The sequence below is a fragment of the Colias eurytheme genome, chromosome 32, assembly GCF_061535395.1.
Source record: "Colias eurytheme isolate Ceu_HAF_F1 chromosome 32, ilColEury1 Martin Lab GWU primary, whole genome shotgun sequence".
Classification (NCBI taxonomy): Eukaryota; Metazoa; Arthropoda; class Insecta; order Lepidoptera; family Pieridae; genus Colias; species Colias eurytheme.
In genome coordinates, this window is record NC_143011.1 from 4,321,709 (window position 1) to 4,345,374 (window position 23,666).

The 23,666-nt window shown below is 35.1% G+C and overlaps 1 protein-coding gene across 1 annotated transcript; it reads left to right on the plus strand.

Annotated features, from left to right (window-relative positions):
- The first annotated feature begins 9,946 nt into the window (after positions 1 to 9,946).
- On the plus strand, positions 9,947 to 14,183 carry LOC149895207 (uncharacterized). The gene has a single exon (XM_090119239.1). It carries the CDS (start codon positions 9,962 to 9,964, stop codon positions 11,114 to 11,116), a length of 1,155 nt encoding a protein of 384 aa, XP_089975365.1. The 5' UTR covers positions 9,947 to 9,961; the 3' UTR covers positions 11,117 to 14,183.
- The last annotated feature ends 9,483 nt before the right edge of the window (positions 14,184 to 23,666 follow it).

The following is a 23,666-nucleotide window of genomic DNA, read 5'->3' on the forward strand; positions in this document are numbered from 1 at the left end:
CCTGTGACGATTGTCAAATTAACTCGCCTCACAAAAAATCATCTTTTATAATACCTTTAGAGGAGGAAGAAGATGATACTATTTCAGAAGGGAACCAAGGTACAAGTTGTATAGATACTAACAAATTCCTAAAAGATATTACTTTAGAAATGAAAAGAATACTTAAGAAGGAGCTTCAGCCCATCGAAACATCGTTAAGCTTCTGCTGTGACAAAATCGACGAACTAACAAGAACTGTTGAAGCCCAAAATAAACAAATAAAAGAGCTAGAGAAAAAATATACTAACCTCAAAAACGAAAAATCACACCTCGATCTAGAAATAAATGCATTAAAACAACACGTGCGCTATATGGAACAGCAGCGTCTGGATACCGTCATAGAAGTTGCCAACATTCCGTCTCGTCCTAATGAAGACCTTAATGACTTATGTAACAAGTTAGCTGATAACCTAAATCTAACCAAAGAAGGAATCTCCAACGTGAAGCGCCTGGAAGGAAGAAACGGACAGGATGGATGTATTCAACTGGAGTTCAAACAGGAGGAATTATGTAATATGTGGGTACGTGCTTCCAGACGCAGAGAGGTACTTGTGGGACAGGTGGTATGTGATGAAGCAGTACCAGCAGCTAAAACCAAAGTGATAGTACGCAAAGCCCTAACTAAAGCGAATAAAACCCTGCTGTGGCAAGCTAAGCAAAAATTAACACCAAATTATAAATATGTGTGGTTCCAGAATGGGAATATATTAATCCGTAAATCAGAGAATAATAAACCTATTGTGATCAGAAGCGAAACAGACATTGAAAATCTCCTCAACCAGGCAGCACCAGCACATCATCGGCGGTAATAGATGTAGTATTTTATGTAGGTCACCATAGTTCAGTCGAATATCCCAAGCAATAATTTAGAACTTTTTAATTGTAGTACATATAACTCATTTTGTAAAAATGTTCCATCGTTAGCGAAATCTCAATTTAAGTTAAATTTAGTCCATATAAATGTAAGATCACTAATTAAAAATTTTTGTTATGTTTTAGAATTAATAAACAGTTCATGTTCACCAATAGATATTCTCATATTAACTGAAGTAAACATTAAAGATAATATCGCAAATATGTTCAATGTAAATGGCTATATAATGCACAAAAAGTTACGTAAGAATAAAAAAGGTGGCGGTATTATAATATACATACGGAACGTTCACGTATTTACATTCAAACATCACACTTTAAATCACTGTGAATCAATCATAGGTCATTTAACGACTAATCACAAATACGTTGCAACAATTTGTGCAATATATAGGCCACCCAACGAAAGTAAATACTTGTTCGTAAGGGAGATAAAGGATCTTTTATCTAGTAAACCTTTTAAACACTTAGATATTTTTGTTTTAGGAGACATGAACATAGATATAAAAATAAAGGGTAACATTCAAGATTTTTACATAAATAGCATGGCCGAGTGCGGTCTAACAAGTGTTATAACCGATTATACAAGAATTGAAATAAGAAACCAAATAATAACGCGTAGCGTAATCGATCACATTTTTGTAAGGACGCAATTGTTAGACCTGTACTCGGGCGCGCTCGGCACTGCAATGGCTGATCACCGTATGATCGTATTGTCGTGCATTGGACAATCATTAGCACATGTACAGGGTGACGTTAAAGTCATTCGAAAAATAGATAACAATAAACTTAATAATTTGCTTGATCATGTTAGCTGGGATGATTTTACGAATACAGAGTGTCCATATAAATTATATGATAACTTAAAAAATACCATCCAAAATTGTTATAATCAATCACAATTTGAACAAATAATTTCAACATCAAGTAAAAGAAACAAAGATCCTTGGATTACTAGCACCATAAAAACTATGTGTGAAAAAAAAGATTTATCTTTTATTGACTGGAAAAATGACCCGACTAATAAAATACTTCGATTAAAATACAATAAATTACGTAATAAAACGCGTAAATTCATAGAAAAATCAAGAAATAATTACTATCATAATCAAATTAATCAAAACTACAACAATAGTCACGCTTTATGGCAAATTTTGAATTCATTAACAGGTCGCTGCAAAAATTCAATAGACAACTGTATCTTAAAAGCATTTCATAAAAATAACATAGACATTAAAACAATTGCTAATAATTTTGCACAAGAATTTTATTATAGTATTAAAAAAATCATTCCTAAATGCAATAAGCGTCTATTATGTGAAAATGATTATTATTATCCACAAAATAAATCAATGCTACTTAAAAAAGCTAACAACAAAAAACTTAATATCAATAAAGCTCCCGGATTCGACAACATTCGATGTATTGACATAAAAAATATATGCACTAAAATCGTAGATATTATAGTTAAATTTATTAATGCATCTATTGTTAATGCTAAATATCCTTTAGAGTTAAAAACTGGAATAATCCGACCTATTCACAAAAAGGGTACGCGAAGTGAGTATGAAAATTATCGCCCGATTACCATTCTTCCGGTATTAGACAAAATCGTGGAAAAATTTATAGCCGAACAAATGCAGAATTTCTATGCCGAAAATAAAATTTTATCTGTCTCTCAATTTGGATTTCAACCGTGTAAGTCAACTTCACAACTTTTGTCAAAATTTACAGATGAAGTAAACTCATGTCTCGATAACAAAAAACATGTACTGCTATTATTTATCGATTATAGTAGGGCATTCGATACACTCAGGCATGACACTCTTATACACAAACTAGACAACTCCGGTATCCGTGGACCTCTTCTGGGATGGTTTAAAGATTATCTTGCTAATAGAAAATTTCGTGTTAAAGTAGGCGATGAAATGAGCAATGAAATGACCATCACCGAGGGTACAGCACAGGGCTCGGTGTTAGGACCTTTATTGTACTTGGCGTATGTAAATGATATGGAACATGTCATCAACCACTGTTCTATCTATCAATATGCTGATGACACCTGTCTAATAGCCTCAGACAAAAATATTAATACTGCAGCTCAACAGTTACAGGAAGATTTTACGCGTATCCTAATGTGGTCGCACGATGCGGGTCTTGTCATAAATGTTAAGAAAACAAAAATAGTACATGTACACTCGAGTCATTTGAAAAACTTTAATAATTTTAAAATCACGGCACACAATCACGTATGTCTTCACAAAGCTACATATTATAACCCGGACTGCTCGTGTGAATGTGTGGACCAAGTGCCTTATTATACTTACTTAGGACTGATTGTTGATAACAGATTTAATTGGAACCATCATATAGACCATCTGTGTGATAAACTTAGGGCCATACTCTCAAAATTATATATCATCAGAAATAAAGTACCATACAAAATTCTTCTCGGTATCTATAGATCATTGGCAGAATCAATAATACAATACGGTATCACAAGTTATGGACGTACATTTAATACTTACATTGATAGAATCATAAATTTACAACTAAGACTAATAAAAAAAATTGTACCTATTAATATTAAAAACAAGTTTAAAGATAAACCTCTCGAACTATTTAGCTATTGTAATGTACTGCCAATAAGACAAATGTTTCAAAAGATTTTTCTCATAGAACAATTTCATAACATAAACTTTCAAAATCCCATTTCGCATCAGTTTGCTACCAGACAAATAACTAATAAAAAATTAATTATTCCTAAAGTACACAATCTTTATGGGAAGCGTACGGCTAATTTCTTATTACCCACTATACTTAATTCTATGCCACAAAAAGTCAAGAAGGATGTTAATATTAAAAACTACAAAATAATATACAAAAGATATTTTCTCGACTTTGGTCCTGCATTTTCGTAAACATTTTATGGATACTCTGGTACCACATATTTTGAAAAAATTGGGCTATTGTCACGTAGAGTCTCTTCAAAGTGCGTGCCACAAGTCGTATTTGCATCCAAGGCACCTTCAAATCTGTGCTTAATTTTTTCATAAAATCTTTGCGGCTCATTGTATTTTATTTATTTATTTTTTTTATTTTTTATTGTGTGATAGGGAAGCGCTTGACCACGATCTCGCCTAATGGTAAGCTGAGATGTGGCCTATGATGGAGCGCGCTTCCCTAGAAGGAAGCATTAGCATTTATCTACATTATTTTGATATTATATGATATAGAAATTGTTAAAATTCTATATCATGCCGTAAAATATCGCCACTGACCACCTATAACTTTTCCTGTATTAACTGAACATACAGGAATATGGTTTTCGGGCTTCTCTTATCTCTTTGTATCCTCAATGTATACCACCATGACATTGTGGCGTTGCCACTTTTATTATCTATATTTTATTATCTGTGGCGTTCCGAAACGGAACGCACTTGATCGAATTTTAAATTGATTCGACGATAGTGAAAATGATTCACTAGGACAATAGTTATAGATATCATGTGAAACGTGACTTGGAAAAAAATCATTCAAATAAATCACAAAATAAAAATTTGAAACAATTTTAAAAGTTACGAAAAGCCCAATTATACGTCAAAATGACGCACAACATCCTCTTTACAACCAAATGGCGGAATTTACATGGATGAGCCAACTATGTACTGCTAGGTCTCGACGGCTAATGAGTTGATTCTGGATTTTGCAGCGATTCGATGGTAAATATAGAAGAGTTCATACGTCAAATTTACGTAGATTGGACTTCTAGGGTTAAATGCATAAATACCTAAATGATGTTTTGTTTTTATTATCTAATAACGATAAAAAAACCCGTTGATTTCATTCGTTTTTCAAGCTACGTGCATAGTTTTTCCACTAAAAAGCCTCAATTGAGTCATAAAGTACACAAATTTCAAGCATAATAAGTCACATCATTTCTATAAAACCAAAACTGGCAATAATATAAGTCGTGTTGTGCGATTATGAACATAGTGCATAAGGGCATAAGTCGTTATATTATATATAAATAGCTAACTTAATTGTCTTACCATTTAACAATACCTCAGTCATGACCCACAGATCCTCGCACTCCGATTCCCAATTTTGAATGCGATACGATGGAGTGTCGCGTGATATTGCAAAAAGTATTGTTATCGAGGGTACTTATAAAATTACTTACGTTTATCGAAACGTTTTTTGCTTAAAACGGTTTCACAATGCATTTTTCTAATTATTATTTTCATTTCAATAATTAGTTACCTAGCCAAATTATTACAAACAATATTTTCACTCCAACTCCAAGGTATCGTATTACGAGTAGGTACGAGTTAATTGTGTCTTTATGAAGTATAGTAATAAAAAAAACAAAATAAATCTCGTGTAGAGCCATTTAAATCTCGATAATTATTTCTATTAATATTACCTATAGGTACAAACTTTTAGAACTGTCAATTAATGTCGATTGCGCGGCAAATTTGTATTTTTTTTTCTTTTTGAAAATTTCATCATCTGTTGTTTTACAGTATTTTTTTAATCATAATGATTAAAAGTATTAGAACTTATGAGATTGGTTCAAGTGTACCTTAGTTAACCTTTTGGGCTTGAAAAGTTAAAGTTACTACAATTTCCACTATCTTTAGCGTAAATCTGCGAAAGCGCCAGTAACGACTTTCAATTACGCATTTAGATGTTACTTACAAAATGAAGCAACAGCTGATCCCGACGAGGCAAAAATACCTCAAACTCAAACCTTTATTTATTCAATTAGAACTCTGCAGAAGCACAATTGAACCATCTTAACATAGAATTGCCACCTGTCTCAACTCACACAGTATTAACCCAACCGGACAAGAAGAGACCTTGGTCCTTACTTTTGGGGTCAGAAATAAATTTAAAAGGTCACCCCTTGAATAAGGCAATAAAATATCAAAACAGGTAAACGGTTTTAATTATAATACAGATTTTTAACATCCAACCAAACCGTGCGGTATCTATTAATGTTTAGAGCCAACGCCACCAATCATAATCTAAACATGGCTAGTACTTTCAGTACAATGCATGAATTATTTATTTAAAACTGATAGGTCATAAACTCTGTACTGGAAACAAATATACTGAACTCAAGAGACTAAAATGATAAGGAGCTTATCTGTGTCCCAAAACTGCAATTACTACAGCCAAGTACGTTACTTTTAATCAATTCGGTTTTAAAATATAATTATGATTTACATCAGAACTTATATACCGAAAGCCTCGGGCTGACTTATTTATAATAATTGAGTATTTGAATGAAAAATTTTTTTGTGATAAATGGAAAGATCATATATTAGTTTTATAACAAAACTGTTTTTATTTTTATTTTTTTTGCAATAATTCAAAAGTTATTTCAAAATAAAAATTAGTCTTTGAATCCAGTACCGAAGACACGCCGACAACTCCCGAAGCGTCACCCGAATGCGTGTGACGTCATAATGTTAGTTTTCACTCATTGCAGTTGATAGAAAAATAAATATGTATTGTAGTTTGAAAAACTAAACAGGATAATAAGATAAATTCATGAAATTATTGTATTGTTACCGGGTTTTTATAAGTATACAAAATTTAAATTAAATCCGTCGGTTTATAGTGGGTCTAAATCGAATCGAAAGGAGAATTGGTTACTTACAAACATATGTTTTAAGCTGATCCTGGCGATCCTTATCAGTATAAAAGGATAAATTTATGATATTATTGTATTGTCATCGGACCTTGATAGAACAAAACCCGTCGGTTTTAAGTGGGTCAAAATCGGGTCGAAACTTCGAAAGGAGTCGGTTACATACAAACATACAGATGAAGCTAATAAAAGCGTGTTAATAATAAATACAGGGTTTTGATCTATTTAATTTTGTTGTCATTATTAAATTACATATTAATTATATTAATTTTAATTATATTATTTAAATTTATATTAAAAATGGCGAACCTCAAAAGTTATCGTTTTGTACCATTATGTACGAATACTACAAAGGCAACTCCTGACAAAAATCGGTGATCATAAATATATCAACATCAAGAATATTATTTTCGTAACTAACTAACTAATTCGGAACCAACAAACAAATCGTATCTTAGCAATAAATCAATATTATTGTAATAGCCGTAAACGTTATAACATTATGACGTCACAACTATATGGTGACCAGTCATGGCGCGTTTGTAGTCACGTGATTCTAATTTAAATTTCATCAATTTTTAATTGCTTATAATTAACGGAAAAAAATGTTTTTGAAGTTATTTGTATTAAATATCAATATTATTAATAATAAAGTTTCAAAATACATAAAAAAAATCAATAATTTTTTTTTATTCAAATACTCAATTGTGTTTGTGCATAACACTAGGCAGTCAACAGCTATATGAACGTCAGATAGGAAAAGAGCCAAATTTATCCAGTCAGTAACAAAGGATTTTAACTATAGGTACTTTATTCTAATTCAACCAACTACTACTAGCTACTCCGTATGTCTTTTGGGTAGACGGAGGCAAATAGGATTTTTATTCCAACTATATCATTTGATATTTTGAAAATGTACGTTCGTGTACGGTAGGTACATTTTCATACCGTCAGAGTCATTTTGCAGATTATAGTGGTGCAGCACTGAACACTGTCTATTAGGTGGCTGGTGCTGCCGACCGGGCCTTCAGTTCCGCTTTCCAGAATACCTTCACCCTTCTAGGTGCTACTACTACTGAAATAGCGGTACTCTATCGCGTCGTTCAGGTCTCTAACTGACAGGATTTCTCATATTATCGTAACAACCTCGCTCGTTCTAACGAGAACAAATTATCGCCAAGGAATTCTGCTGCAGGATAATGGCAAGAGAGATTATAAGCTTAACTATGCATTATTATGTTCAGGAATATGGTGGATTTTGAATACTATCGTCGTCTGAAAGTATCTCCTTTCGATAAACTTCATTAAGGATGCAGATCTGATCCCATCTTTGTTCCGTAGGAATGCTACGACAGTCTAAACGTTACACTGTACAAAGAAAATTGCCCTAAATATAGTCGGTTGTTCCAACATCCGTAATATGGCTAGCCTGCCTTGCTAGCCCTTGATTGTAACTGCTACCAATGGAGGCATTGCTCTTGTGTTGTCCACAGTTGTGCGAGTGCAAAAATGAAGAACTGAGCTCGTGGGGAGCTATGTCGAATGAATCTGTGTTAAGATTATGACAGTATAGGACAGTTAGCTGTGGATGCGAAGACAGGACATTACTTTATTCATCCGTAAACACGCGAGGCAGCCACGGACAGCGATATAGCAAGAACTAAACTAGCAAAGTTTAGTTCGCTTACCAGACTTTGTCATGTTTTAAATGCAGTATATCCTCTGTATAGCATTGCATTTATGACTATTGATAAACTTAATTCACCCGTAAACACGAGAAGCAGGCACGGATAGCGATATAGCAAGAACTAAACCAGCAAAGTTTAGTTCGCTTACCAGACTTATATTTTAAAAGCCGTATAGTCTGTACATTTCATTTATTGCCCCCCCCCCCCCCCCTAAAAGCAAAGAAATGAGAAGTCATTTGGCGGAGCTTTCTCGTAAAGGGTAGGGGTTCCAAGTTTAAAGCAGATACGAATCTAACGCATTCTCATTTCAGTCACCTGTCGCACCCACTGCACTCACACCTTACGCTGGCTGCAGCGAGGCTCTCCGCGAAGCCTTCTTACGGAGAAACATCCCATCGGAAGCTGTCGAACTAATGTTGGCATCGCTTTCCAGTAACACTAAGAAGCAATATAACGTAACTTATAAACTATGGTGGCAATTTTGTCTAGATAGAAATATTTCCAATTTTGAAAGTACAGTAGCGACAGTTATATCGTTTTTAACAAATGAGTTTAACAAAGGGGCTTCATATGGTACTTTAAACTCGCACAGGTCTGCCTTGTCTTTAATCTTAGGAAATAATATCGGGTCGGATGAATGCATAAAACGACTCCTAAAGGGAGCATTCAAATTGAAACCCAGTAATCCTAAATACAATAATTATTCTTGGGACCCACAATTAGTTTTGAACCATATCTCAAGCTGGTTTCCTAATATAAACATTAATTTGGAGCAGTTGACTAAAAAAATAGTAATTTTACTTGCGCTGTGTACAGCACAGCGGGTCCAAACTTTATCCCTTATCAATCTTAATAATATTTATTTCTCAGACAGTGGAGCTAAGATTTTCATAACAGACTTGATAAAAACTTCGGCTCCGGGTAGAGATCAACCCCTTCTTATACTTCCATACTTTAAAGAAAATATAAGTATTTGTCCCGCTACTGCACTTTCTGATTATATCAATGTCACAAAACATTTGAGGAATGAGGAGGACAATAGATTAATACTAACTTTTAAAAAACCTAATAAACCCGCCACAACTCAAACAATCAGTCTTTGGATCAAAAACGTGTTATCGGAAAGTGGTGTGTTGTGTTTTTTATTTCATTCCCACTTCTGTTCCTAAATTCAGAAGAGGGATAGTGATTCTCACGCGTCCTTAACCGTTTGCTTTCTGAAAATGGCAGTTTGACTCTTCAAACGAATTAGTTCATTACACTTTTAAATTACCCTCAATAATACTTTATAAACTTTTCATTGTTTCGTTTAAGTGAAATTAAAATAGTAGTTGTGTGGCTAAGTATATAACGCAAAATTTTGGTGAGTATATTCCGATCATTTGCTATCTAAGGAGAAGCGAGCTTCTTATCAATTTATAGCTTAAAGCAGCTTTGGTATAGTAATTGAAGCATTTATTTAAACCTTTTGTGATTTATGTGTTTTGTTTAACAAAATTACAGCATATGATTTAATTACGCTTATTTCACCTTTGTATAGTACGATACGTATTCTTTTTTAAATGTACCCGCAACTTAGTTTTTTTCTTTACGTTAACGAAATATTAAGTTAATAGTTTTTTTTTCTTCATATTTAATTTTTATCGTTTCCTTGTATCGACATTTTCCTCCATTGTAAAAAAAAAAAAAAATTACGTACGAGATGCCTAATAAGAAGCACAAAGACCGAAGCCGTTCTAGGAATCGTAGTGCTACACCTCCTATACGCAGCCGACGACGGTATAGTCCTTTCAACGATGCATTAACACAACAAATGCAACAAATTTCAGATAGACTAAAGTCGTTAGAAGAACGTCACTCTTCTCCGTCACGACGAGGATCCAACACTGGCGGTGTGACAACAACGCCGCCGAGGTCACGGATCGTCGAGCCCGTCGCTGTGCATCCGGAGCCTGCGGCGCACTCAGGGTCGGCGGTCCCTTCTTCACCGGGACATTCCGGGAGCGCCACAGTCGGCTGCGATCGTAACGCTACTAATCGTATTGTTGATGCTATACGATCAATCAATACGACGGTGAGGTTGAGCCAATCTTATTACATTTCAAATTTTGATCCGAGTATAAACGATATAGAAACCTGGTGTGAGGAGGTCGATTGCGCTAAGGTTATAAATCAATGGAATGATAATGAGTGTCTATCTCGTATAGGTAATTGTTTAAAGGGAGATGCTAGGACCTGGCTCAATGAATGGGTAACATCAGACCGTAGTTGGAGCAATTTTAAAAAAGAATTTAAACCTTTGTGTCCTAAGAAACCTGATATCGCGAATATTTTATATGACGTTATGAGTACCAATTCTGATAAATACCTAACGTATGCAGACTATGCTCGTCGCTCTCTTCTAAGGTTGCGTGTTGTTAGGGGGTTAAGTGACGAACTTATATCTGCAATAATAATACGAGGGATTACGGATCCGCAGATTCGCGCTGCAGCCATTAATGCAAAGCTAACGACAAATGAATTGGTTGAATTCTTTTCAATTTACGTTAAATCCAATTCCTCCTCAAACAGACATTTTGATCACAGGTCGCGCTATGATCGTTCTTTAAAATCTGAACATGTAGTTAATAATCGTAAACGACGATTTAACGAACAGAAATGTTTCTTGTGCGGTCAACATGGTCATACACAATCAAATTGTTCTAAAAAAGCTAAGTCGATTCTTTCTAATCAAAGTAATGACCATAAATATTTTTCTATTAATAATTCGAATAAATCTGTATTGTGTGATTTCTGCAAAAAGCCCGGCCATAAAACTGAGGCGTGTTTTGCAAAATTAAAGTCGGGAGGCACGTAATACAAACAATGTTAATTTTTGCGAAGAAAACCCGGACAGTAAGAATAAAGATTGTTGTAGCTGTCATCCAGGGAATCCCAGTCGATGTCTTAATCGATAGCGGCTCTAGTATATCATTATTTTCCTTATCATTATTAAAGCATTTGAAATGTGCGCGAATGCCTGCATTTAGGATCTTGCGTGGTATTGGTGGGCAGGAAATTGAATCGACTTATTTTGTCACTTTACCAATAGAGTTTAATGAAATTACTTTAGAAGTAGATTTACACGTAGTTAGTTCAAAATTGATGAATACACCAATCATCATTGGCACCGATATATTAAATCGTGAAGCCCTAGTTTACGTCGATGATGTCCTCATTATGAGCGGTACGGTTGAGGAGGGTTTGTCGATTTTACGTAGAGTTCTTAAAACTCTTACAAGCGCGGAGTTTTCCATAAATTTAAAGAAATGCTCTTTTCTATCTACTTAAATCGAATATTTGGGACGTACGATTAGTCAGGGTCAGGTACGACCGAGTGGTCAAAAGATTAAAGCTTTGGTCGAAGCACCGATTCCAAAGACCGTTAAACAAACCAGACAGTTCAAGTTATTTTCGACGTTACATAGCTGGCTTTGCTATAAAGGCTGTGCCTATTACAAAGTTGACGAAAAAAGGGGTACCTTTTATTTGGAGTAGTGAACAAGAAGAAGCACGCCAAGTAATTATTTCTCATCTTACCAGTGAACCTGTGTTAGCTATGTATGATCCGGCTTTACCTATTGAAGTTCATATAGATGCCAGCTGTATAGGATATGGTGCAGTGCTTCTTCAGGTTCATGAAAAGGGGCATAAGCGGGTGGTGAGTTACTTCAGTAAACAAACTCAAGGTGCTGAGCCAAGGTATCATTCCTATGAGCTGGAAACTTGAAACTTTAGCCGTTGTAAAGGCCTTGCAAAATTATAGACACTATCTGGTTGGTGTTATTATTTGTAAAAAAAAATACATTGACCATTGTTTGATATGTATAGCACATAAAAACGCACATTTTTCCAAATACTGTCTTTTGTAATTTGTATCCTATGTTTGGTCAAGATTCCACTGAATTAAAAATATTTTTTTATAATGTTATCTCTTTGTTTGGGACCTCTAAAATTATTTGTGGCAGATCGGGGTCGAATGTTTCAGAGTTCAGAAATAACAAAACTTTTTACTGACTTGGGCATTGACATGCATCTCATAACACCAGAGATGCATAATTCAAACGGGCAGGTTGAACGTTATTGTCGAACCTTACTCAACATGGTTCGTATAGAATGCAATCACCGACAAAATGATTGGTCTGATGTCATATGGCGACTACAGCTGGTTCTGAACATTACAAAACAGAAAACTACAAGCTTTTCACCTCTGAATCTATTGGTGGGTATTAAAGCTGCGTGACCTGTTTTACGTTACCTCATTGGTGACATCGCACTAGAAGGCTCTCGTCCCAATCGCGACGCATTACAAGAAATGCGTAGACAACGTGTTTCTGAGCGTTTAAAAAAAATATAACCAACGTTGGCAAGACAAAACTGTGAATGCTAGCCGAAAGGCATCACGGTTATTTGAAATTAATTCTTTGCTTTTTGTTATAAAACAGGCTCAAACAACTGGCAAACTCGACTCGGGTATGCGCGGCCCATATCGCGTGGTCAAAACGCTTCCCCACGGTCGATACGAGCTGCAGTTACTGGAGGGCTCTTATGGCAAATCGACGCAAGCTGCGACAGAATTCATGGTGCCGTGGCGTGGGGAGTGGACTCCTGAGACATGTGCTGCGTTTTTTGAGGGTGAGCTGATCCCTAATTTGTGATAAGCGAACGACGTGCCTATGTCACAAATTATAGTTTTCCCATGATAAGCTAACGTCGTGCCTATGTCATGTGGTTGTTTTATTTTCTATGTGTAACGTATAGTATGCTAACGTCGTGCCTATGCTATACAATTGTCTTGGACTCATGATAAGCTAACGTCGTGCCTATGTCATGTGGTTGTTTTATTTTCTATGTGTAACGTATAGTATGCTAACGTCGTGCCTATGCTATACAATTGCCTTGGACTCATGATAAGCTAACGTCGTGCCTATGTCATGTGGTTGTTTTATTTTCTATGTGTAACGTATAGTATGCTAACGTCGTGCCTATGCTATACAATTGTCTTGGACTCATGATAAGCTAACGTCGTGCCTATGTCATGTGGTCGTTTTATTTTATATGCGTAATGTATAATATGCTAACGTCGTGCCTATGTTATACATTTGTCTTGGACTCATGATATGCTAACGTCGTGCCTATGTCATGTGGTCGTTTTATTTTATATGCGTAACGTATAATATGCTAACGTCGTGCCTATGTTATACGTCATTTGTTTTGGACTCATGATATGCTAACGTCGTGCCTATGTCATATGGTCGTTTTATTTTATATGCGTAAAGTATAATACGCGAACGTTGTGCCCATGTTATACTGTCATTGGTGTCAGAGATAGCGAACGTAGTGCTTCCTCTCTGTGTATTGCGCTTACCTGTTATAAGGGGAGTGTAATGTTTATTAGTTGCTAATACCTTATCATTAATCCTTCCCAGATGCTGCCAGTATTGAAGATGAGGAGTCCACAAATGACCCAGTCGTTGTTGTTGAACCTGCATCAGGCACTTCGAGAGGAGCCTGTACTTCTCCGCATAAAACAAAGGAGAACGAGGACGTCCTCCAGTCAGGAGAGGCCGTGTTAGACAAAAACTAAAACAGCGCCAATAGAGGGGATGACAAGTGGTGGCGGATTGCAGATAAAAGCGCTGGCGCGCTCATTCGCGGCACCATTCGTCGCGAGTCAATTGACATACTACAACTCTGCCCGTTTGTGAAGTCAACTGCCTAGTTATTTTCCTTTGTATAAGATTTTTTTACTGTAATGTTTAAAGAAATTATTGTGGAATTAGTGTAAAATTATTTTATAATTTTGTATTTTGTATTTCGTGTTCTTGGTTTTAAATTTAAATGGTATTAGTGTTAATAAAGTTATTAACGAGTTTTGTAAATAATTGTAACGTTGTGTTTTTTATTTCATTCCCACTTCTGTTCCTAAATATACAATATTTTCAACTGATATCGAAATGTACGAAAATAGTAATAATGTAATTGAACTGAGAACATAATATTTTAATATTCAGACAAAGCTGTATTGTTTCGATATACGTAGTTTTTATTGTAAACTGCACATATTTTCATAGAAAAATACTGTAAAACAACAGATGATGAAATTTTCAAAAAGAAAAAAAAAATACAAATTTGCCGCGCAATTGACATTAATTGACAGTTTTAAAAGTCGTATTTGCATCCAAGGCACCTTCAAATCTGTGCTTAATTTTTTCATAAAATCTTTGCGGCTCATTGTATTTTATTTATTTATTTATTTTTTTATTTTTTATTGTGTGATAGGGAAGCGCTTGACCACGATCTCGCCTAATGGTAAGCTGAGATGTGGCCTATGATGGAGCGCGCTTCCCTAGAAGGAAGCATTAGCATTTATCTACATTATTTTGATATTATATGATATAGAAATTGTTAAAATTCTATATCATGCCGTAAAATATCGCCACTGACCACCTATAACTTTTCCTGTATTAACTGAACATACAGGAATATGGTTTTCGGGCTTCTCTTATCTCTTTATAGTGCTTGTATCCTCAATGTATACCACCATGACATTGTGGCGTTGCCACTTTTATTATCTATATTTTATTATCTGTGGCGTTCCGAAACGGAACGCACTTGATCGAATTTTAAATTGATTCGACGATAGTGAAAATGATTCACTAGGACAATAGTTAAATATTCAGACAAAGCTGTATTGTTTCGATATACGTAGTTTTTATTGTAAACTGCACATATTTTCATAGAAAAATACTGTAAAACAACAGATGATGAAATTTTCAAAAAGAAAAAAAAAAATACAAATTTGCCGCGCAATTGACATTAATTGACAGTTTTAAAAGTTTGTACCTATAGGTAATATTAATAGAAATAATTATCGAGATTTAAATGGCTCTACACGAGATTTATTTTGTTTTTTTTATTACTATACTTCATAAAGACACAATTAACTCGTACCTACTCGTAATACGATACCTTGGAGTTGGAGCGAAAATATTGTTTGTAATAATTTGGCTAGGTAACTAATTATTGAAATGAAAATAATAATTAGAAAAATGCATTGTGAAACCGTTTTAAGCAAAAAACGTTTCGATAAACGAATTATGTTTTTGAATGAAATACAAATTATTGCATGCTTTTAAAATACAAGACTTAACTATCTACTAATGAAAGTTTTCATGCATTTTGTTCGAAACACGGTAGGTCAGCCGTGTTTTGTTACTTTAAAAGTGACATTCGAAAATGAAACAATGATTTACGGAAAAGCACAGATAGAAACGCGTTTAATCGAGATTGGGTATCTAATATTAAGATAATTGGAATACTTAATGAAAATAGGAATTGTAGAGTCAGTAATAATTCAGATTAGTTTATTGATATCATATTAGATACTTACTTAGGTCGAGTGAACGCGTTTTTACAATTCGTTCTATACAAAGTATGTTTTTAACTAAATTTTCGAATTTCATCGTGTATTTTACAATAATTTTGAATGATTTGAATGCGAAATGTACTAATGTATGATCAAACGAACTTCAGAGTGAAGTTTGATCATTATTATATGAATCGTTTCATTCGAAGATATTATTTACTATGTAGTTCCCTTTTTCAATGCTAGCAACTACGCACGCCTTTAGATTTTATTTTTTTTTAATTGTGGGTATTACGACCTGACAAGTATTTGCTCGCTTTGTACGATATTCGTTATTTTTAGAGTCTGTAATCTTACAAAACTTTGGGTTAGGGTGTGGTGGGTGTTAATATCTTCGAATGAAGCGATTCATATAATAATGATCGAACTTCACTCTGAAGTTCGTTTGATCATATATTATATTTCATCGCTTCATTCTTCAGATATTATTCACTATGTAGATGTTAAGAGATAAAAGTTTTGTAAGAATCATTTTGGGTGCAAGTTTAGAATAAAACATATATAGATATTATTAGTTTTATTTTGTATATTAACAAAAATATAATCAAACATTAAACAAGCCGGGTCATTTTGACCCAACCTCAATGACGCCGGGTTAAAACGGTTTCACAATGCATTTTTCTAATTATTATTTTCATTTCAATAATTAGTTACCTAGCCAAATTATTACAAACAATATTTTCGCTCCAACTCCAAGGTATCGTATTATGAGTAGGTACGAGTTAACACTAGAGCGCTCGCGCCTAAAATTTTCCTTGAGTGCACGCGTGGGTCACATATGTCACCCAATACGACGCACGTTTTTTTCATAAAAATCGTAGTTAAAAAAGTAAACGAAGTACTTATTTATGAATCAACTTTATTTTTAAGTGATGAAACAAAAAAATATCAATATTTTCTCATTTTACTTAAATTATGAGCTAAACATAAACCTCTGTGAAAAGTAACTAATTTATTACTTATTGTGATCAATCAGTTTTTTTTACTTTGGAAACTACAAATTTGGTGAAAATAATCATCTAATTATAAAGTTTAAGAATAAGTTGTTCTTATCCAATAAAATTTTATTGTCAACTAGGTTTCCGCCCGCGGCTTCGCTCGCGCCGTCAAAGAAAACCCGCATAGTTCCCGCTCCCGTGGGATTTCCGGGATTTTCCCGGGATAAAAAGTAGCCTATGTCCTTCCTCGGGTATCAAAATATCTCCATACCAAATTTCATAAAAATTGGTTCAGTAGTTTAGGCGTGATTGAGTAACAGACAGACAGACAGAGTTACTTTCGCATTTATAATATTATAGTATGGATAAAAAATAAGTATGTCCTAGCACTCGAATATGAGTATTTTATTTCGATTTTCGTTACCCATATATTAATAATTTCTTAAAAGTATAAATTGATCATAAGAGCAGTAACAAATAAAAGCGGTATACTTGATTTTCACTCGTAATTGTATGATTTCAAAAACTTCCTAGAACGCTCGCGCGGGGGACCTGCGTCACCCATGTACTTTTATATTTTCGCAGTGTACACTTCGTTGCACCAAGGAAGCTGATACGCTGCTAAAATGTCCGGTGATTGGTAGTCGGGGAATACCTGAGACAACAACACTCAAGCACGATTGTTTAAAAAAATATTTAGCAATATATAGCACTGGGTGACCTATGTCCCACGCGCGTGCGCTCTAGTGTTAATTGTGTCTTTATGAAGTATAGTAATAAAAAAAACAAAATAAATCCTACTATTTTCGTACATTTCGATATCAGTTGAAAATATTGTATCATATAAAATTTTTGGTTAATGCAGCTGGTATAACAAGGTAATGCGCTTTCGTGTTTTAACTACATAATTAGTTCAATATTAATTTAGCCGTAAAATACGTTATTTTGTTATTAATTTGAATAATATTATTGTAAGGAATCTAATTCAGTGTTAGATTTTCAAAATTAGATTAAGGATAATTTGTAATAATTGAAATAAATATTTTTGGATGTACATACTGGTATTTTTATTTTATTCCCCTGTGCTCATATTATGTCATGAAACCTTTCAGTAGATACATGGACGAAATCGCAGCCAGCGCCCAGCAGCAATTAGCTATAACATACCTATAGGTATTAGGTAAGGTAATAAATAATAATTTGGAAAATCCAAAAGTGCACGCCTCATAATTTTTTTTTAATAAATATTTATTAATTATTATTTTTGTTTATTTAATAACAATTAAACCACATCGAATCAGACCCTGAAAAATGAAAGGGTTCTATTCCTGAGCATACTCAAGCGTAAGAGAAAAAAAAAGACTCGATTAGTAAAGTATTTCGGTCGCTATCGTGTTAACAAGAAAAAGGATCCGCACATACAGACACACGGACGTCCAAGACAGAACTTTTTTAAACTGTTTTTTAACTAGTTTAAATAACAAAAATGACATCAAAAATATCATGAACGTTAAAAATAGTGTTTTTTCTTAATATGTGTGTGTATGTATTATCTTACAAGTGCAATGTATGATACATAAAGACATTTTAAATTTGAAAAATCAGATGTTTTGCGCGAAGTGACAGTAGTACCCACCTCAACGCTTCGCTTATGAGGCGTGCAATAGCTCTATAGTTAATACGCACCTTGATACTTACCGTAGAGTTGTTTGATGTTGAATCCGTAATAAATAAAATTAACACAATACATAATTGAATGTTACGTTTGATACACAATACACACTACTTACTCAGAGCCGTATAGTCTGTACATTTCATTTATTGCCCCCCCCCCCCCCCCTAAAAGCAAAGAAATGAGAAGTCATTTGGCAGAGCTTTCTCGTAAAGGGTAGGGGTTCCAAGTTTAAAGCAGATACGAATCTAACGTATTCTCATTTCAGTCACCTGTCGCGCCCACTGCACTCACACCTTACGCTGGCTGCAGCGAGGCTCTCCGCGAAGCCTTCTTACGGAGAAACATCCCATCGGAAGCTGTCGAACTAATGTTGGCATCGCTTTCCAGTAACACTAAGAAGCAATATAACGTAACTTATAAACTATGGTGGCAATTTTGTCTAGATAGAAATATTTCCAATTTTGAAAGTACAGTAGCGACAGTTATATCGTTTTTAACAAATGAGTTTAACAAAGGGGCTTCATATGGTACTTTAAACTCGCACAGGTCTGCCTTGTCTTTAATCTTAGGAAATAATATCGGGTCGGATGAATGCATAAAACGACTCCTAAAGGGAGCATTCAAATTGAAACCCAGTAATCCTAAATACAATAATTATTCTTGGGACCCACAATTAGTTTTGAACCATATCTCAAGCTGGTTTCCTAATATAAACATTAATTTGGAGCAGTTGACTAAAAAAATAGTAATTTTACTTGCGCTGTGTACAGCACAGCGGGTCCAAACTTTATCCCTTATCAATCTTAATAATATTTATTTCTCAGACAGTGGAGCTAAGATTTTCATAACAGACTTGATAAAAACTTCGGCTCCGGGTAGAGATCAACCCCTTCTTATACTTCCATACTTTAAAGAAAATATAAGTATTTGTCCCGCTACTGCACTTTCTGATTATATCAATGTCACAAAACATTTGAGGAATGAGGAGGACAATAGATTAATACTAACTTTTAAAAAACCTAATAAACCCGCCACAACTCAAACAATCAGTCTTTGGATCAAAAACGTGTTATCGGAAAGTGGTGTCAACATTTCAATATTTAGTTCACATAGCACAAGACACGCTTCAACATCTACTGCTTGTGCTAGTGGTGTATGCGTTGATAATATACGTAAAACTGCTGGCTGGAGTGTGTTATTATCAAATAAAATATTAATATCTTGGTCTTCATCCGCAGCCGATAATGTTGACGTAGACGTGGAAGCCTCATTGCCAAGACTATATATTTCCTTGGTGCCTATAGAGCGCAGTACATTATCCGGAACTGTGTAAGAGTAGCAGCATTTTCCTGCCCTCTTTAGGTCGAATCTTATGTATAAAATGGCATTTAAAGTTTTTACCGACAAACGGTTGCGAAGCTTAGTTTTGACGACATTCATTTGGCTAAAAACACGTTCTATTTCCGCGTTGGAATGTGGTAGTGATAATAATGATATTGCCAGCTGTGATAAATCTGCAAAAGGGTTATTACCAGCTGCGTCTTTCAACACAACTATCAGTATGCTACAACCCTACTCAACTAGAACTCTACTGAACTATACCTCCCAAATCTATCATTGTGCTAGCCTGTGCAGCTTGCTCAAATGTTAACAGCAGTTTTATTTTGTTGTTATGATCATTGACAAACAAATGTGACAACAGCACAAAAATAACATCTTAAAAAGTTTAAAACGAATAATTCGTAACTGAACCGCAGAAAACACTCAAAAAGTGGTGAAAGCTTATTCTCAACTAAATATTTACCAACTTGAATTTAAAGTAATCATGTGATAACATAATATCTGCCTACAAAAAAAAATCGCGAGAAACCCTTCAAAACTTTTTTTTTTTTATCGGCCAATTTGCATATGGCTAAATTCCTTAACGTTATGTTTACTTTTGAAAACTCAACTTAAAACAATTAATAAGTGTAGGCTTAAACTCATCTGTGAATCTAATATCGAACGGCAAAAGGGCTGAGCTAAATTTTAGTTTCAACGTAATAAGAATGAACTACTCAACAACTACTGTACAACTACCTAATTGATGTATTCAGTTGACGTCAAACTGCAGCTAGTCACAAAAACTATTATCAAGAAATTACATTAAATGCACACAATGTAAATCGATTAGGTACTATCGAATACTCCACGTTTAGGACTTATTTGAAGCTAAAAACCAAAAAAAAAAAATGTGTGCGTGTGCTACGCGTACGTGTACACACGTAAGAAATGAAACTTCTTTATGACCTTATTTTTTCAAAAAATAATTTACAATATGCAACTTTACAGAAATATGTCAAATCACGCGTGATAGGGATAAGAAAAAAAATGTATGCGTGTACTAGAGTACACACGTAAGAAGTGAAACTTCTTTATGACCTTAAAAATGTCACGAGTATGGCGTAACGCAAAAATGTCACGCGTACGGCGTAACGCAAAAATGTTACCCTAAATTTTTGTCCAACCCCGATAAAGAAGTTTCACTTCAAAAACTTTCAGAAAACCTGGATGGGTTTTTCTTTTCTCTATTCAATTAAACAGACATTATCTGACGATTGTATGTAAACTGTAAAGGCGCTATTAACCTTAAGATTATTTTCATATTCTTTTTTTTTTTTAACCGTCTTAATATCTTAACATTTAACTAACCTAACGTTGATGGGATAGTTAACGAGTTCTTAATTTTAAAGCAATCTAATGTACTAAAACCAAATGTAGATCCAATTATAAGATTTATCTTACGCCAGATGTTTATTTGAACACACGCTAATTATCTGTGACATTGTATTATGAACTGCCTAAATAAGGACCTAATAAATTCTCTGTAAAAATTCAAAACTAAATGCCTCGATTTACCTTTTATTCGATAAAACTAAATCTGCAACATTTCATAAAACTTCATATCGTAAAAACTGTATACTGTGAATTGTTCACAACTTTATTTTAAGAAATTACCTCAAATATCACCTTAAATAAAACCTACGAAAAGTTTTTAAACCTCTAATGCAGTAGTTAACGCATTACTTTTCGTTTTTAATCGAATAGCAATAAGGCTGTCTTTGTGTAGCAATTAATTGCTATTTGTCAAGGGTTAGCCTAAATAAAAAGTAACGCAGGTAGTTTAAGAAATTAATGCGGGTAGTCAAGAAACTAACGCGGGTAGTTAAGAAACTAATTTAAAAGTAATTCGCATACTGTTTTTGTTCTGATACACGGACAAGTGAATGTTTATTGTTTACGTTCGATTGAAGAATCTGGATGCAGTGTACAAATTAATGTGCTTTCTTTCTTTAGTGTTAGCTCACAAAATAACAAACATTAAAGCAGTTCGTTACTTAATTTATCTTGATGGCAGTGCTTACGCCACAAAGTATTTTTAAAATTACGTGAATTACCTACTAAAGTAAACCCGTCCCTGAATAAGTGAAATAGGTACTGTTAATTTATCACTGCGTAACTAAGATGGGCTGAATGTAGTGGAATAAGTTTTAACTAACTACAAAACCGTAACGCAATATCGCATGACCTAATAATAACAGATTTAACTATACACTGGTCTTGTAGGCTACAACTTTTAAAACAAAATCTAATCGTTACATTCGGTACAACCTGTAAATCAGCACTGTTTTTGTGCAGCATTTTGCCGAGGCTGTGACCATTTTCCTCAATTAATTTTAAAATAAATTTTGTAACTAATGTTTTTGGCAATAAATTTCTTTTTCTTTCGAATAAGTTACTACATTTTGAAATCCTATTTTCTTTATCTGACTGTACACTCAAAGTGAAATGTTATCTACTGACCGGTTTTGTATGAGATTGAAGGATAGTTGCACGACACGTCGACACGTCGCTCTGGTTCCGGTGATCTCAGGCTCGACGTGTTGATAGTAGTGATGGTAGCGCGACGCCCGGCGTGGTATTGCGGCGCCTGGCGTGGATGCGCAACGCCTGGCGTGGTGTCGCGGAGCCCAGCTTGGTGCCGCGGCGCACAGTATGGATGCAGCACCACATGGCGCCACGCATGACGCTCGACGCTCGACGCATGATGCTCGACGCATGATGCTCGACGATCGACGCATGATGCTCGAAGCCGGACGCTCGACGCAATGGCACGGTGCACGACATGATGACATGGCGCTGCTCTCGATGATACGGCTTCCGACGCGGTGATGCGAGCGGCAGTGTCATCCGTGCAGCGCGAGGCGAAGTTGCCACCCTGCCCGCACATAACGAGCTCTCCCTTTGTCACTGGCTGCTCAGTGACACGTATGCTCGTAGATCTGTAGGATGCTTCTTCCCGTTGAAACTGGATCGAAGTGCCACGTGGTTGCGGCGCTTTGACTTTTAATCAGGTTATCGTATATCGTATCGAGGTTATCGCCACGTGTTTTCTCATTTGCTCGATTTGATCCCAATTCTGATGTCGGAGCAAGGTGTAGAATGTGAATCTATTTTCAAGCTGTGGGCGTTGCGTTGGGTAATCGAGCAAAGAAACACCTCAAACTCAATCATTTCTTTATTTACCACCGATTCGGAAAGCAGTATCTACAGAGAAGAACCGGCAAGAAACTCCATAGTTGCTCTTTTTAATCATGTCAGTTTTAATACAATCACTTTAAATACAATCACTTAATAACCGTTACGTTACACATTTAAATTAAACACTAGCAAAGAAAAGGTTAACAGTTCCTAGTAGTGGAAGGTCCGAACTCTTCGATGTTCGAATGTGAAGTGCCGTCCCGAGGGCGAGCCTTCACGGGCTCGACCCGGTACAAGCATGAAGTAGGCCGCCAACTTCACTGTGCTGCCACCTCCCGGAACTCGTGCTTAGAGTCGTTTTACATCCGCGCTATTGACCGTCTCCGACATATATTTTTCAATAATTGATTATATAGATTTTTTAATAATTGCGTAATTCGTCTCTTAATTCAGCGAGTCGCCTGTCAAATTGAACTGCGTAGCGTTTGCCTATGTGTGTTTGCTACGCCAGCAGCAGCTACGTATGCTACGACACGTACGTAGCATACGTAGCTTAGCGTAACGAACGTAGCAGTTGTAAATAATCGAAGTAGGATGATCTTACGACTAAACTGCATTACTCTGGATTTTATGCACTAAAGAAACCTTTTTAGTACAGGCTGAACATAATATTTATGCTTTGTTAATTTCGTAGGCAGCTTTTTAAGTATAGGTAACTAGTATAATTATGGCATACAATTGCAAATTCCCTGCCTTGAAGAGATACTAAATGCGAAACAGAGCAGTTTTGAAGACGCTAATACCC

Bases quoted from the DNA above. Each gene is read 5' to 3' on its own strand.
- LOC149895207 (XM_090119239.1), top strand. From the start codon at position 9,962: ATGCCTAATAAGAAGCACAAAGACCGAAGCCGTTCTAGGAATCGTAGT.